This window comes from Amphiura filiformis, chromosome 5 (genome assembly GCF_039555335.1).
Source record: "Amphiura filiformis chromosome 5, Afil_fr2py, whole genome shotgun sequence".
Taxonomy (NCBI): Eukaryota; Metazoa; Echinodermata; class Ophiuroidea; order Amphilepidida; family Amphiuridae; genus Amphiura; species Amphiura filiformis.
Window position 1 is genome coordinate 80364395 of NC_092632.1, and position 17951 is coordinate 80382345.

The 17951-nt window shown below is 37.2% G+C and overlaps 2 protein-coding genes across 2 annotated transcripts in view; both read right to left on the reverse strand.

Annotated features, from left to right (window-relative positions):
- The window catches only part of LOC140153801 (uncharacterized), a 152868-nt gene that overhangs the window by 72385 nt on the left and 62532 nt on the right, over positions 1–17951 (reverse strand). The gene's annotated exons all lie outside the window — the stretch shown is intronic.
- Positions 570–17951, reverse strand: part of LOC140153799 (pinin-like) — a 37059-nt gene continuing 19677 nt past the window's right edge. The window contains 9 exon segments of the mRNA XM_072176654.1: positions 570–2588; positions 5612–5750; positions 6397–6552; positions 7340–7415; positions 11378–11429; positions 11432–11474; positions 12367–12454; positions 13172–13240; positions 14275–14340. Of these exon segments, the coding sequence (XP_072032755.1) occupies positions 1771–2588; positions 5612–5750; positions 6397–6552; positions 7340–7415; positions 11378–11429; positions 11432–11474; positions 12367–12454; positions 13172–13240; positions 14275–14340 (1507 nt within the window). The 3' untranslated portion in view covers positions 570–1770.

Here is a 17951-nt window from a genome sequence, read left to right on the forward strand (position 1 = left end):
AAAAAACACATATCCTTCACATCATCTCAAACCCTTACTCCTTCACAAGCTTCTCTCATACATGTACTACGACACAAACACTCATTCATACTTGGCACTATGACAAAAACACACACTCATTCATACCAAACTGTTCTAATGATCTTCGCTTGTGGCTGAATGTGTGGATCAATTTTGCACCTCACACTAATGAACCTTGTACATGTATACATTTCAACCACACAAAATCTATCCTTTCATTTCATCTAGAAAATCTTTGTCATGCTTGGAAAAAGGAGGGAACTTGTGCACCATGTTCCAGGGAACTTGTGCCATTTGCAGGGTAATTTTGGAGCTTCATTTAATAAAGAAATACAAAAGAAGCAGTGGGAAATATTCTAATCTTGGAGGGATACTGTATAAGTTGTCATTTCTAAACACTCTCATAGCTTAAAACTTATACAGAGCTTTAACATACAAAAAAAATAAAGAGTGGGGAAAAAAGTCAAAAAATTAAATAAAACCCAAATATCTTTCATTTGCACAGCTCCTAAAATCATTCCTCACACCCCTCTCTCCCAACCCCGACAATTTCCCACTCCCGACAATTTCCCACTGGATAGCACAGAATTTGCAGAATACTCTCGGATGAATAGATATGATAGCTGGTGCTGGTCATGATGCAAGTAGCGAGCCATCACCTTGGAGGAGGAAAGGCTTGAAGATGCTGGCTTATGCTGATGCTGGTAGTTCTTTTACAATGGCAAGGATGAAGGAATCCCAAAAGGGCAAGAAAGGCTGCTGGTAATGGGGGAATACTTGAAGATCTAACTAGTAACCTCGTAAGTAACTTTAAACTTTATTGATATTCATGCACACATATACACTATCTAAGGAGTAAGAAGATATTGATGCTAAATTTTGTCACTATTTCAGCTTAAATAAAACAAAAAAAGTAGTGTGTTGGCAAACACCTGTATTCCTTGCTCCCAAATTCACTAATCTAATATGTGACAAGCATTTTAAGTCTCTATTTTAACATGGGCTCTTGCAGTTGAAGTCAAACACCCCTATGGAAGACAAGATCTTAATCTCCCAGACAGGGGGTTAAGATTTCAAATGAAGTCACCCATTCAGGTAACCCCATTTGAAATTCACACTCCCTGTATGGAAAATTATGGTCTTGTCTTCCATAGGGGGTGTATGGATTTCAACAATGTATATTGTATAGTCCAGTTGCTCTATGAAAAGGAATAAAAATCAAAACCACTAATCCCTCCAATTATCTCGTGCTGATCCCCTATTATAGAGCTATCAACATGGTGTGAAAAGTGTGTCAGCAGGTTCCATAATAACATTATTACATAACAATTTTCTATCTATTGGTTTGTCCATTGTGGTTTGTCATTCGGGTGGACTGGGAGTAAAATTGGCCAAATGGAGTAATTACCAGTAATTGGTACTGGATTTATATCCTTTTTGGTAGAGCAACTGGACTATAATAAGTGCCATGGCTAACCTAGACCTTCTTGAAATTTCATTATGCATCCAGTTGAGACATTACTTACCTGAGCTGTATTTAGAAATGCAAAATTATTCATTCTTTTTTAGAAGCAGATATTTCATTGTCATCACAATCGGGCGGAATTACCATTCAGGTAACAGTTTTGTAACAAATCCAAAATTGATATTAGAGTGCAGAGACATTCCAAAAGTATCCCTCACGTGAACTGTTGCAACAGCTAGGAGGCAAAGTGTATAGCAATTCTGTATACTGTATCGTGTTTGATTTTAAACAGCCTTTTCCTCTTCGTCATCGTCATCATCTTTGGTTTCTCCTTCTTCCATGGGAGTTTCCTCATCTTTCATAACTACCGCATCCTTTGTGTCCTTTTCACCATCGTCAGTTTCTTCCTTCTTTTCATCATCTACTTTCTGTTCTACTTTAACATTTTCCTCCTTGCTACTGCTGACTTCGCCAACTTGTTGTTCCCCTGACTCTGGCACTTCTCCGTCCTCTTTCTCGTCAACAGAATCTGTCGGCTTAGCAGAATGTTCATCTGTATCCATAACTTCTCCTTCCTCTTGATCCTCCGCCATGGCTGCTTTCTTATCCTCCTCTGTTGTCTTCTCTTGGTCCACCTCTCCCTCTTCCATTTCATCTTGTTTAGAGTCCTTTTTATCGCCGGAAGATGTCCTACTCCTATGTCTATCCCTAGTCTTACCTGAATCCTTACCAGATTCCTTCTTCCCATCACCACCAGCCTTTCTTGATTCCCCATCCTTATCTCTGGATCTCTCCCTCTCCGATCGCCGTCGTCTCCGTCCTTCGTCCCGTCTATCTTTCCCATCATCATCTTTGTGATGTTCTTGTCCATTTCTCCTTCTACTTCGCGATTCCTCCTCGTCGTCTTTATCGTCCTTACCCTTTCCCTCACTGTGCCTCCTCCTCTCCTTCGGCTTACCCTTATCACCCTCCTTACCCTCCTTTGATCTCCCTTCACCCGATTTTCTTCTTTTCCTGTCCTCCCTCTCTTCTTCACCATCGTCTTCTGCTCCCGCCTTCTTAATCTCATCTTCAATTTCTATTCTTCTTTTGCGGGCTTGATCTGAAAGTGAACAGGAAAAAGAAAAAACATTATTAATAATAATACAGCTTTGATTATCTATCTGTGGTCCAACGTACAGCCTCCCATTATGATAAGAGCGTCATGATACTAAAACATATTGATGCAAAATACTTATTGGCATAATGTGGATCACAGAATAAACTAGCACTATTTTTCCTTTAAAATATATGTGCATATCTTAAGGATAATGCAAGTGCAAACCCTGTGCATCCTGTGCACCTGCTACTAATGATTTCAACCATTTTTGTGTATATATTTGTATGGCAATGGAATACTATGCATCTGTACGGTACCTAATGGGCTTTATACAGTTTTGATATCTCCACAAAAGTACATTCCTATACAGGCAGCCATGCACATTGTATGCTATTGGGATGGTTTAACCCTATTGGCCGATTGGCCAAAAAGAATTTATAATTATCAATTGGACCAATCAGCAACTTTGATAGAAAAATATCACCACGCAAAAAAATAAGGGGTGAATAATTTGCAAAGCTCTCTTCTGATTGGTAATTAAAGTGAAGATATCATATAATTGACCAATCAGAGGCAATGTTAGATCAGCAGGTAGTGCTCAGGGGGTTAACCAATGTAAAAATCTTACCAACACACATATGATCAGCAATTATCACGGAAAACATGGCAAAAGTACCTTACTGCTTTGCAGGGTTCTAGCTAGACGAATTTAAGTGCGGGCGGCGAAAAATGACCCTCAAATGGCGCTATTTGGTGCATCAAAATACATCAATCAACGCAAATGTTCTCTCACGGCCGCCGGGCAATATTTACAAGTGTTGCAACTTACAATAATATGTTCAGTCAATGCATCAATTATCGGGGTCATAGATTCTTAAAAATCCTGTAAATTTGTCAAAACTTACACTCAAAATCGTCATTTAGTTCCACTTTCCAAATCCCGACCATTTCGTCATTTTTCGCGGCAGAATTTAAAATCCAGTTTCAAAACCCACTGTTATCGCTCGAGTAAGTGCAAACAATAATTGTCAAAAATGTCAATATCCCGGGGTCAATGCGTGCGCGCGCGCTTGCAACGTGGTTTAGTTAACCTTTTACAAAATCATTATTGTAAGCTTAACATGACCCGATATTTTGCCGCGAGCATGTGTTGCCATGGGGGAGGCTAGAGGCTACGCTATCCCATAATTTCAATCCGGGCTCCTAAAAATAATAGCTAGACGTTCTCAAAGCTTCGTGATGGGATGGAGGTTTTATGATGTGATGGCTACGAATGCGCAACAGGTCAGGTTAAATAAATAAAAATAAATAAAATAGGGGATTCCCTGCATTTTTACATCCGGGCTCGTAACAATGCGAGCTATCCTTTCAATCGCAATCAGCGGCTGATTTGTACGAAGAAAATGAGAAATATCTGTCTGATTTCTTTAATTATTTGTTTAAGATTTGCAAAATGGTGCAAAACTTGACTTTGTAAGTTGAAATCTGATCGAATTGGTACATTTTCAGCCTAATTTAAGTTCATGTTGCATAAAATTTGTGCCAGGCGGCTGACCCAATTTGAACAATCGAGCTGGGCGGAAAATTGCTGTACCGGGCTGCTTTGTTTCCTGCGACTTGTTTCTTGAACTCAGGTTTGAATTAATATTTGTTTGTACATGTGTTGGTGTGTATGCGACGGGGTGTGGTTGTCCGTGGTTGTAGTAGATGTGTGTGTGTTTGAATATGTCAACAATGAGGGGCACATGTTATATTCCAGAACTTGCATTATAACATGTCAGTTCTGAACATCAGTGACCTACCTACCACCTTCAGGGCTGCCAACTAGTACGGATTTTCCGTATTTCGTATGGAAATTGGCAAAGAATACGGGAGTACGGATTTTTGTCCTAAAATACGTTTTTCAAAAAGTTCGTTATATGTATTAAAAGTAAGGCCATTTGTTATGTGAAAATAAAATACATTAAAAATTGTTTGTGTTTCGTAAGGTCCTGATGAGGTATCATTTACATTGACCTCGCTTATGTGAGCGTATAATTGTGTTTTGTTGAAGAGGTGATTGATTTATACCACGGGCTATAATATATCACGGACTGTTATTAGCCATGATTGCCAGATGTACCGCGTGCAAATGAAAACTTTTCGGTGGACTATTTTGCGACAGAAAGTTAATTTGAAGTGCAGTTTTCGCCCGATTTTTTTATGTTTGAAATATAAATATGGCATCGATTGGAAAGAAAATTAGCAGCAGCAGTGCCAGGAAGCAAGAATTTAGGCCTGACTACATCAAAAGATGGAACCGTGATTCCAAGCGGGAGGATAAACACCATGCACGGTCACGGTGTGCGCTTTGCAACACACGAACAGCGATTTCAGCATGGGACGCAGGGGTGCAAATGATATCACATCGCATCTTAAATCGAAGAAACACAAGGGAAGCGTGGATGCCAAGTCTAGCACTCTGCCAATAACAAGTTTTGCACAACCAACGGATTATTCGGTGATAAAAGCCGAGACTCTAATGACTCAGTTTTTCATCGAACATTAAACATACCCTTAGCTTTGCAGCAGCAGATCATTTCACAAATTTGGTGAAACAGATTATCAAAATGCATTGGCTTTTGATATACATGCATCAGCTGTGTTGAATGCAAAAAGCAACAATCAAAGGTAATTCCTTATGTAGTGAGCATCTACGATTATATATATTATTTGTGATAGTACTTTAGTTAAAACATTACATTTACCTCTTGAAAATAAGGCGTGACTATACACATATTTTAGAGGCGTCGGCGTCTTTTCAAAATACTGATTTTGTAAGGAAAATACTGATTTTGAGGTCTAAGAATACTGAAAAGTGTTTTTCAAAGTTGGCAGCCCTGCACCTTACTTACCTGGCCCTTAAACATGCCCTCTGTGTGACAGTCCAGGATAACATGAACGATACCTTGGTATCGGGTGCCCTGGTCCCAGTTCAAGTCACTTTTGTTGGTCACACATAAACACACATAGTAAGAGACAATTACCTTTGATCAACTCCCTACTCTCTTCATGTCTTTCACTAGAGAGCTTACTGGATCTTTTAGGCCTATAAAATAGATGTGGTCTGGCTTTGGTGCGGATGAAACAGTTCAAATTCCTAGCATTAGTGTCCCAGTCATCTTGCTACAAATAAGAATAAATGCATGGTGTGTTAGTATTGGGCCACTAAAACATTGCAGAAGGAAATGGAATTTCCTTGAATAGTCGCCCCTTCAATTAAACGCCCCGCCACTTTTTTAAATAAGATGTTTCAAAAATGCTGATATTTCGATGCTATCTTGTGCAATTGCGGGGAACCTGTTTAGATTCTCAGCATAGGGCTTTTATGAGAACTTTGGTTCTCATCAAAACCAGGCTTTCAATTTGAGGTCAGTCGTCACATCTATTATTATGGGGATGGTCAAGTAAAAAACAATGAAAGTACATACATGCATGGGCCACGGGCTTCCATTCATGATAGTTCAATAACTTGACAGCTAATATTTAGAAAACTTTGGCTTTTTTCCCCAACATTTCAGAATTATATTTTTAGAATAAGATTATTAAATAATATTTCCACTGCAGTAAAGGAAGGTAAAACACAACATGCAATCTGAGACTTAAAAGTTTACAAGAAACAATTTTGGTTCTCCTAGTTATGATGAAAACCTTCTGAAAAGCCTCTGATCATGAAATATTCACATTATCTAGACTGTATAGAAACCAAATTCTTCACTCTTGGTGTGGGCGGTTGCATAAATAAACACACACAATTTAAGTAGTGACTAACCTCTTTAGCAAGCTCCATTAGCTGCTCTAGGTCCTCCAACTTGGCTTGCTTTGCTTTTCTTTCTAAAAACAAGAATTTCCTTTCATTGGCAAGCGCCTCTTTTTCTTCACTTGCTTTCTGTTCCAATTTCTGCTCAATTTTGTCACGTCTCCTGTCCTGTAATTGACATACAGACCATGTAGGTCCATGTAAGGAAAATTTAGAACTTGAATAAGATGAGTTAACCAAAGATGTCACATGTTTCCATTCAGGATGCCCTCTGTTGTTTCACACAAAGCAAAATAATACAGTACAGTGTCTAAAAGTAATCGCCAGATAAAAATGCGACTTTGGAAGCCAAAAAGGGCACCACAATTTTTTTTTAAATGTGATTTCCCCAAAAAAAAATGCAAAAAAATATTACTTGGGAGCTAAACTTGCCAGTATACAAAACATTACATTTTTTCTTGCATATTTAATGACCCTGTGACACAATGCGCAATTACAGATTTTTTTTGAATTTTTTTTTTGGGGGCAAATTGGGCATGCAGTTAGTGTGTATACAAGGTTTCAGACCTCTCTCTCTTTTTATAAAGAAGGCACAGACTCCCAAATATGAAATTTATTTAAAGGGCAACTTTTGGGTCCAAATTTAGACCCCCTACTCCAACTTTAAATGGCTGCCACAGAAAATCTGTAAGAGCTGCAGACCTCAAACTTGCAGGTTTTTAATATTTTTACAGGTACAACATATGAGTAAAATATAAAGCAAATCTGAGGGGGTCAGGAGAGGGGCCTCCTTGATATGATATGGAGTGACCCTGCTGAGGGGGTCAGGTGGGGGGCCTCCTTGATATGATATGGAGTGACCCTGTTACACATTTGTTTCAATATGCAACTACCACAAAATACTCCTATATTCTAAACAAGATAATAATAATATTCAAATATGTGTGTCACAAACCTTTTCTGTTGTTTGTGATGACTCTTGTTTAAACTGCTGAAGTGTACCCAGCAAGAGACCAAACATCCGCCTATTCCTGGAATGGTTAGGCAACAGGAAGAAAAGATAATCAGTAACATCAGTTTGATAATAATAGCTAAGATTTCTCTTTTGCAAGTGACACTGTGACTGTCGAATTCAGCAGCCATGGCAGCGTTGTGTATACTGATCATTTCCATGACACATGCAACTGTTACACGCTGATTTTCACTGGAAAAGATCTCCAGTGCAACATCCTTCTCGTCCTTTGCTTGTCTAGTTTTATGTAAAAACCATCCTTGTCTATGGTTTTACCTGATATTTTAATTTTCAGAATCCCAAACTCGGACCCCGCGGTGGAATCCATGATAGATGACAGACAGTGGCTGGATTAATACCTGCTGCCATGTAGCTGTATTTAATAATCAGGGTTGGCGATTTTCTTTGATTTTTAAAAAAATTTAAAAATCGATTTTTTTTTTTTTGATTTTTTATTCTAAGAACTGCTATACCCCATGATAAAGTCAAAAAGAGACCAGTGGAATGCTAGACATATGCACAATCCTATCAGGTATTTACAAAAAATCAAAACACATTTTAGATGTGAAAATTTCAATGCAAACATTTGGTTAAATCATGGGAAAAAACCTGCTGAATTCTGCACCTTGAAAATGATTTTTTAGCAATAGATAAAATGACATCATAGAGGTATTTAATTGTATCCAAAAGGTGTAGAAGCATTACAAATGAAGTAAAACAGTCAATTGAAGATAGAAATTAACTTAAATTTATCAAAATGGTAAAACTGAAAAAATCAGTGATTTAAAAAAAAAAATCATTTGATTTAAATCGTGATTTAAATCCGATTGAAATCATGATTTAAATCAATTGATTTAAATCGCGCCAACCCTGTTAATAATTAAATTAAACATATGTCATCGTGCGTCATAGTCATTCGTACATAAAATGACAATGTAAAAATGTTGATGAATATTCAGCACATACTCTAATACATGGTGTACAAGATTTTTATTTTAGGATCAGTCTTAAAAAAAGTATGATTTTGCATGCAGGTGGGTCGTTCAGTCTACAACGGTATCATCGTAGGTGACTTTTTAGTTAGGTTGTTTTAAATTCTTGATCCAGGAGATGCACTGTGTGATGTTCCAATGTTTTTTGATACTTTTATTTTGAGAAAAAAAATCTAGATTTTGCCAAATTTTTACGGAAAAAAAAAAATTTGAAAAAAAAAATAAAAACTCAAATTGCGCAATTTTACAAATGCGCACCCAAGCTTTGAGACAAGCCTGGACAGGTTGAAACAACAACATCCCCTCAATCTGCAGTAATGAGCAAGTTTACCAAGAGTCCCAGAAGACATGATTCTATCCATACAGCAACATATCTACATGTGGTCATGTTTTCTGAGGTGGGCACCCAAAAAAAGGTGGAGCTGTCACATTTTTTCAAATATTTTTCTCTTCTTATTCCTATATTTTTGCTAAATTCCATCATGAAGAAATGGTTTTGGTCTTATTTTGAAGATAAATTATTAATTTAATGAAATAATAACAAATACAGTTGAACAAATGTATTAATTAATTACAACAGCTTAATTAAGTTAATTAGTCAGGGGTGGAGCCAGAAGCGGAGGAGCTCTGTGTAATTCCAATGGGAAGTTGGTGTTCATTAATAAAATTTGTGCAATTTGTTGCCTAATAGAAGTAAAAATGCATTTGCATAATGTTAATCTGACTTTTTAACTTTCTATAATTATAATTGCCTAGGTAATCTTAAATAAACTTAATAATTAAGGATTTAATGAGCTAAAGTTCAATTAATGCAGTGGAATGTGTGTCATGCAATACAATAGGCTTTAAATTTTGCATTCATGAAAAAAGGAATAAAAATAAATTTCATCTGTCATAAATAGATCTTTTAGTTTTAAATTGTTTTAAATCTTCTCAAAGGAGATTAAAGGAAGATTTAATCTGATGACATATTGATCTCTAGTTATTGTTAGTTTTAAATTGATGTAGGCTTATTGTGCAGGTATTGTGCCATTGTTACAATTTATTCACTGTATATTGATTTTTGGAACACCCTATATGGAAATTTGATATTTAAATGTGATATTATAGCAATTCTTAACTATTTTGAATATATTTTTCAAATTTAAAGTGTACATTTGCTTACAATTAATGGCACTTAGGGAAATTTTACATTAAATTAAGCAACTTTTTTTCACACCCTGTATAACACAATGGGCTTAAAAAATATTGTGCAAACTATATATTTTTGAAAGGACTAATTGTGTACATTCCAAATATCAAGTTCATTTTCCAATTTAATATACTATGTAGAAAGGAGTGGTAGTAAAGAAATGTAATTTTTTAGGTATTTTTGAGTGGAATCACCCTGTATATTTTTTGGCACACCCTGTATATCCACTCAAACTTTACAGATTTGCAATCCTGACAATATATGCTTTCTAAAATTGTATACTTTTACATAGTTTGGGTGAAAACTTTTTGAAATGTAATCAGAAATACAAAAAAGGAGTTGATTTTTGACAAATTGCAAGAAGCGACGCAATTGGGTCCCACCTCAAAAAACATGACCATGTACAGTCTGATTAACTCATAATCGGCGGGCATTGTTACGCCAAAAAGTAGACCCACGTTAAGAGTGATATAGTTGGCCTGTCTGGTCTATAATGTGCTTGTTGAAAAAAATAGACTAAGTAATGATTTGTGATGCCTCTAATGATATGTCACAAGGCAATTCTTGAAATAAAATATACGAGGGGGTATCCAAATTAAAAGTTTTTGACATCACCCAGAAGTGAAGGAGCTATATCGATGAAATTTTGTCAGTGTAATCACTGGTCCATATGTACATTACGGTCCAAAAATGGTCTCATAAGTATGTTTACTTTCTTAACAGGTGCCGCTAGATGGGCAGTAGGTGCATAACCTGCAAGATGGTGAAAATTGAGGAACGCAGCATGATTCCGTTCCTGCATTTCAAGGGTTAGGCCTACAATGCTCAGAAAATCTATGATGAAGTGAAAGCTATCCTCATGATAATTGCCCATCATATGGCACTATTGCTTTTTGAAAAAGGAATTTCCAAACTGGCCACATGTCCCTCACAGATGAGCCAAGAAGTGGGCGTCCATCACTTACGGATGATGCGCCACAGTGAAGAAACTCAAAGAAAGTGGAGGATCTTATCATTTTTATTATTATTATAGCATTAATTGAACTTTAGCTCATTAAATCCTTAATTTTAGTTTATTTAAGGGTACTACACCCCTGCCCAATTTTGTGCCTATTTTTGCATTTTTCTCAAACATTATAGCGCATTGGGGACAAGTAAGATATGCATATTATAGGGGCAAGGACTACAACTACTGCACTGGAAATTTTATTTCAGCATAGGCAACAGTTATGGAGTTACAGTCAAAAATGAGGGAAAACCACTATTTGATCAATAAATCAATAACTGCTTGCTTTGAGTTGCTGAATTTTCAGTACAGTGGTTGTAGTCCTTGCCCCTATAATATACATATCTTACTTGTCACCAATGTGCTATAATTTTTTAGAAAAATGAAAAAATAGGCAAAAAATTGGCCAGGGGTGTAGTACCCCCTTAAGATTACCTAGGCAATTATAATTATAGAAAGTTAAAAAGTCAGATTAACATTATGCAAATGCATTTTTACTTCTATTAGGCAACAAATTGCACAAATTTTATTAATGAACACCAACTTCCCATTGGAATTACACAGAGCTCCTCCGCTTCCGGCTCCACCCCTGACTAATTAACTTAATTAAGCTGTTGTAATTAATTAATACATTTGTTCAACTGTATTTGTTATTATTTCATTAAATTAATAATTTATCTTCAAAATACTTCCTTTTATGGGTCATAAAAGAGAGAAGCTGCAGTCTACATCATGATAAGGTGAAATCGTGCAGTGTACATATATGTACCCCTATTAATATGTTAGCATACCTCTTCTTTCCCTCTTTGTCTTGGTTCTGCTCCTCTATGGAATCTTTCCGGTACGCATACTTTTGGGCGCAGCTACAACAGAGGACTGCACAGCAGGCTGTATATTGAAACAATAAGTAAAATGTAGTTACAAAAGATATTGGTGCATTGTGAATAGGTTAATGTGCATTGGACCTTGACCATTCGCTACTTGCAGTTCCGCCATTATGCACTATGTGAGGGAGAGCCTCGAACTGGCAGCATACATGAAAGGAAGAATTATGTAACCTTACACAGAACGTTATGACTAGTTCAATTCCCATTCATGTATGCTGCCAGTTCGAGGCTCTCCCCGCACATAGTGCATAATGGCGGAACCGTGCAAGTAGCGAATAGAGGCCATCAGTGTGACGTCACATTGGCCTTCTTTTGGGTGCGAAGTAAACAAACTCTGTTCAAAGTTTCAGGGCATAAACAATGGGTAAATTGAGTATATAGAGCAATACTAGCAGTCAGTCAATCTATAGAGATCAATCATATGAAACAAGTGAATGAGGAGCTTGCGGGTACGAATGATGTGTACAAACACTATTGTCATGAGTCATGCTTGAAAACGCTGACAGCCTCTACTGGCAGAAAAAAATAAGTAGGCTTATCTAGGTTATATAACAAAAAGGGAAGCCACATCTATCAAAGATAGAGCATATTCAATATCAGAGATGCCAGTCAGTTTCACTCGAAAAACCTGAAAAGCGGTTGAATGCAGGCCAGAAAGCCCCAAAACAGGCTGAAAATAAATAAAAATGTGGGAATTTGAACACACAAAAAACCTGAATTCAGGTTAAAACCTGAAAACTGGCATCTCTGAATATACATATTCCAAACAGCCGAAAGGCTTCCACTGTCATTCCTTTTCCTAAACTCATTCTTTCATCTCTTTCTTTCTAATCCACTTCCTGTTTCCTGTGTGATAGAACCGGCATGTATCCCCATCTGTTGCTATTTCTTACCTTATGAGGCAAGTCTTCCTCATCGCTATCATCCCGTCGCCGCATGGGCCTCCTCATAGACCCTGGTCCTCCAACTCGACCACCCAACCTACAACAAAATACACAAACCATAGGAACATGAGAAATTTATGCTTAACATGGTGACACTGTAGATATATACTCTGTGGAAAATTTGTTCTGACTTTCACATTAATTCTTACACTCTGATTGAAAGCCTCAAAATAAGCAGATCTGAACCAGGAGCCACACATTTGGAAAAAAACAGCTCCTGGGGTGTGAGAGGCCACAGACCAAAAACGAGGAAAATCACTGAAAAAAAAAGCTGAAAAACAGCGTAAAATCAGGGTAAAAAGGCCAAATATGGGCTGAAAAGAAAAGAAAATGTGTGAATTTGGGCAACAAAAACAGAGGAAATCAGCTGAAAAAAGGAACTCTAACACCCCTGTGAGATTATCTAGTGAACCAGGAGCCATTTTTTAAAGAGCTAAGAGTCATTTAAATTTCAATTGTACACATTAAATACAAAACCTGCTCTATTAAAAAAAATGTAGAGACTGGTTCAGGTTCATATGATTTTGGTGTGGACCAGGAGCCAAAATGTTATGACCATTGGGTAAATGGCTCCTGGGTGTCTGGTTAATTTAAAGCTTGCTCAGTTTGTTTGGTTAGATCCGTCAATAAAATTCCTTGTTTTAAAGTCAACACCAGCTAGCTTCCTAACTGTCCTGCATTCTGTCTCAACAGATTGTCTTTTAGCATAGGCCATGATAGAGGTTAACAAGAAATTAATTGATTAATGACTTACCTGCTGAAGGCACTTCCAAGATTAGGCCGTTTTGCAGGGGATGGTCCAAGTCGCTGAAATGCATCTTGCCTGTTGATCAAACCAATAAAGACTTGAATAAGAAGATATTTCAATTTTTTTTTCTTTCAAATTCAATAACCAAAGTTGTATGGCATTTCAAAAGGCCTAAATTTCTCTTAGATTAATGATGCTCAACAACCTCGAAATAAAATATCACACAGAATTTATCCTACCCTGGTACCGATTATCATCTTGCTAAAATACACCAGACACCACTGTTTCTAAGGAATTAAATTAACAAGAGCAGGTGAAAAACTTATCATATAATACTGTGATGTGCAATGTCAGGGTTTGATCCAGGATTTGAATTGAAGCATGCTAAGGTAAAAAAAAAAAAAATTGTTTGCTTGTCCATAGATCACTTTCAGAAGTTGGGTTGGTCGGTCGGGGAAAGTTTTTTTTTCTTATATCTTTTCCAATGAAGTAACATGTGAAGTACTTCTTTGTATGTTAAACACTGATCACAGAAATTCACACCCGTATTTGACATGTCTGATGACAGACTTAAAATACTGCATTTTTAAGCCCAATAATATTTTACTTGACGGTAGACGCTAAGATGACAATATGAAATATCGGAACCTTCAGCCAGGTATGACTGGACACGATAAACATGCAGTAAATGGTATTTTACAACGTTTCTTTTATATCATTACTTTTCAGACAAGTTCATGACATTTTTGAGAAAATTACAAAAAAACACCTTTTTTTCAAAAAAAGAGTACGGTCAGGACTGGGTTGGACGTGGACAAGCAAGCAACCTTTTGTATTTGCCTAAAATTACTGAGGAGCTGAGAGGCCAATATTTTCCCCCAAAATAGGCTGTTTATGAATACTTTTGTGGAGTTTACCAAGAAGCTTGCTCCCCTAGCACCTAAGCCTGGTCTGTATCCTTTTCTGAACTTGGCTGGTGTTAGTAGGGAACTACAAAACAAATTATTCAATGAGTAGGCTTAACTCTTAAACATATAATGTATAGCTAAAAATGTACCCCTGGTGAGACTGTAAATATATTGTACGGTAACTGAATGACGTCTTCTTACCTCTGGCCTAGTGGTCCTCTGCCTCTGCTACTCCCAACTGAAACTCTCCGAAGATCACCAACAGATCTGAATTGAAAACAATTTTGAGGAACAAAAATTAATCCCATCTTCTACAAAAAATTGCTGTAAAATCCATTGATGATCAGTGCTTACGAACACACCATTTCATCACTTTTCTGTCCAACCATCTGTACATAATAAGCACAAATATCCATGAACTTTACCAGAATTGAAACCCGTTTATCAGGGACAGTCTGTGTAGCTCAGTGGGAAGAGCGCTCGCCCTGCAGTATTATAATAAAGTTTGACATTTTACAGATTTTTCCATTGCAGATACCCAACTCTGTGTACCCTATACCGCCTGCATGGGGTACCTAATCATTTATTTGCCAACTCTATTCGATGCTACATGTACATGTACGTTGATATCATTTTTTGGTTGGGCAGCGTTGACATTTTTTTGCTATGGATGTTATTTATTTTGAAATTTTATGAAAGTTATTTTAATGAGTCAACTATATCTTTTGAGTAAAGATTGCCTGTTTTGAACAGTCCTAATCTTTCACTGCACTGGCAATCATACATGCATAGAAATATAGTTTCGCTTTTCTGGGAATTACAAGCCAATTTGAGAAAAACTAGATGGACGGCGGTTCTCTGATGTCACGGTTTTCGACGCACAGTGTCAACCGTGATGCCTCCACCAAAGGGAGTGATGTGGCACTCAAAAGTTGATACAAAGTTTCAATCTTCATGGGCAGACTGAATTTGACCTCAGATGACCCCTGATGACTCCAAAATGACCTTCCAAAAATTTGGATCTAAATGTTGGCTCTTAATGTTGACTGTACCCACCAAATTTCATGCCCATATGACAGTTTTTACTAATTTGACCTCACATGACCTCTGGATGACCCCTGGTGATCCCAAAATGACCTTCCAAAAATTTGGCTCTATATGTTGACTCTGCCCACCAAGTTTCCTGCCCATACGACAGTTTGTACTAATTTGACCTTAGATGACCCCTAGATGACCCCAAAATGACCTTCCAATAATTTGACTCTAAATGTTGACTGTGCCTACCAAGTTTCGTGCCCATACGACAGCTTTTGCTAATTTTATCTCAGATGACCCTCTGGATGACCTCAAGTGACCTTGATCCACTAACCAATACAAACTTGTTCTGCCTGTGGTCAAGATGCACCCACCCGGGTCAGTCCATATCAAATCAACAGGATTTTCAGCAAGTTCCACATTGACCCTCTTGGAATTGGCTGATATGCTCATGATGTGTTCCCAATATGCCAAAATGAAGAAATCCCGGAGAAAAAAAAATTACAAATATTTTGGTTGCTAAGGAACAGCCCCACCTAGCAACCACCAAAACTGCCATTGTTATGGACCTTTTTACCCCTTCAATATTTGGGGGTCATTTTGTCACATAAATTAATGAAAGAAAGACCCCAATTATATTAATTATGTTTGACCCATATGTCCTCTTCACATTTACGGGTTAAAAGGGGAAAAAATATGCATCGTTTCTACGCAGGGGGTAATTGAAAAAGCGTTTTATCACATTTAGTAATTTAAGTTGGTACTTTTCATGGTGCTTTAACCCTATTAAAGAAGTGCTTGTTAAAGTTATTTACGGCTCATTCGAAAATGTTGACGAAAATTGTCAAAACTGGGCTAAATGCCCAGGCTGACTTGATAGACTTCAAAACTGGGCTAAATGCCCAGGCTGACTTGATACATAGGCCTATACGGCATCAGCATCATCAGTCCAGCATCATCTCAAATGTCATCGTTCATTAATACACATTACATACTTCTTACTTGGGTAATATTCATTGAGGAAAAAGATACGAGTTTTCGAATGCAAAACCCGACACAATCAGTATAACATGCTGGTCCGATAATGGACTAAAATTCATCAATTTTGGGCATGAAAAGGTGTTCTCAATAATATAAAAATTTGACCACATGCATGTTAAATGAGTACCATTATCTATCATCAGTCATCCAGCCAGGGTTCTACGGAATTTTCATTTTAAAACTGGTAATATAGGCCTATAAGTCCAGAAAGAGTTAATGTGTATGTAGCCTACATAAAATGAAAAATATAGACCTACAACTTACAAGACAGATTTATTATCGAACTTCTTATTCTTACTTATTTGTAACATAATTTTTTATTGTTTTAGCACATTTCAACAAAATTCCAGGACTTGAAAAGGCAATTTGATTTTCAAGTACTTTTAAGCACTTTTTTTGGCTTTTCAAGGTTCTGCACGCACCCTGGTTTTAATAGTTGAAGTTCCTTATTTCCTATTTCGTTTTAAATATCACTTAGGTCTAAATATAAAACCATACAAAGTTATTTTTCAACCCCCGTTACAAGTTAAATGCATATTTTAGCGCAGAGCTTTCCCCCTGTTTTTCCTTTTTATTTCTTTTAAAACAATGCTGATCTATCACTACAGTAAACTTGATAGCTTTGGTTAGTTTGGAATTCGGACTAGCGTCTCGAAAGCAACATGCGTAATTTTACTTACTATCGTTTGCTCGAGAAGTCTAGCCAAAAATTTGCTCACCGATAGCTTCACATTCTAGGCTAGAGACCATTGCATTCAAATTCTAGTCGGATTTGCTGTTCAAGCATGACACCATGTAAAGCAATGGAATTTCAAAAGTAAACACAGCTGCACAGCCGATCACGACAGGCGATTGCATCAAAAATGTTGCTAAAATTACACTTCAGCAAATTTTTGGACTGTCCAAAATACGCAAATCTTGCTCAAAAGATACAGTTGACTCATCAAAATAACTTTCATCCAAATTTCAACATTAACAGATTAAATAACCTCTGGTGCAAAAAAATGCACCGCTGTCCGACCGAAAAACCATAGCAAAGCACTCTAGCATCGAAAGCGTAACTATCGTGTGCAAATTCGGCGCTAGAGTTCTCGAGTAAACATGTAAACTAGGCACCGGAGTTTCGCGCGATCGCGCTTTTAAAAAAATCACGATTTTGGGGGTCCATCGCGATTTTGGTGGTCCATCATGAATTTTGAGAATTTTGCCAAACACACTACTTCTCAATGTAAATTCACCAATACATGTATTTACTGTTTACGTGAGTCCAGACCAGCACAATATCCTCCCCGGAAGCCCTTCCGTGATATGCAAATGTCTGATTTTTTCCATGACGTGTTACCATGTGTGGTAGTTAATTCTTTACATCGATCGTATGTATGAGTGACGTCATTAATCATATGCATAATTGATTGAGCGAAGAAGGGTAGGATATAAGTCACAGAACGCACGCGAGATACGAATCAGTTCATGACAAAAACAACATTTGGACGCCAAAAAAGTACAGTTATGCATTAAAATGTTTATTGTACAGTACAGTAGTAGCTTTTCACATAAAATTTGCATTGTTCACATAATGTATCAACTTCATGGAGAGAAAAACATCGGACTAGCACCGTAGCACGTGTGAAATAGGTGCAGAATTCGGCATACTTGATTTACTTCGAATTGCGTGTGACTTCATCAATGGATACAAAAAGTGGTGGAAAACATTTTCGCGCTTTATAAAAAACCGGCGGCGCATTTTGCAGTTTTAAATCGCGCGAAACTCCGGTGCCTAATGTAAACTATCACATGCAAAT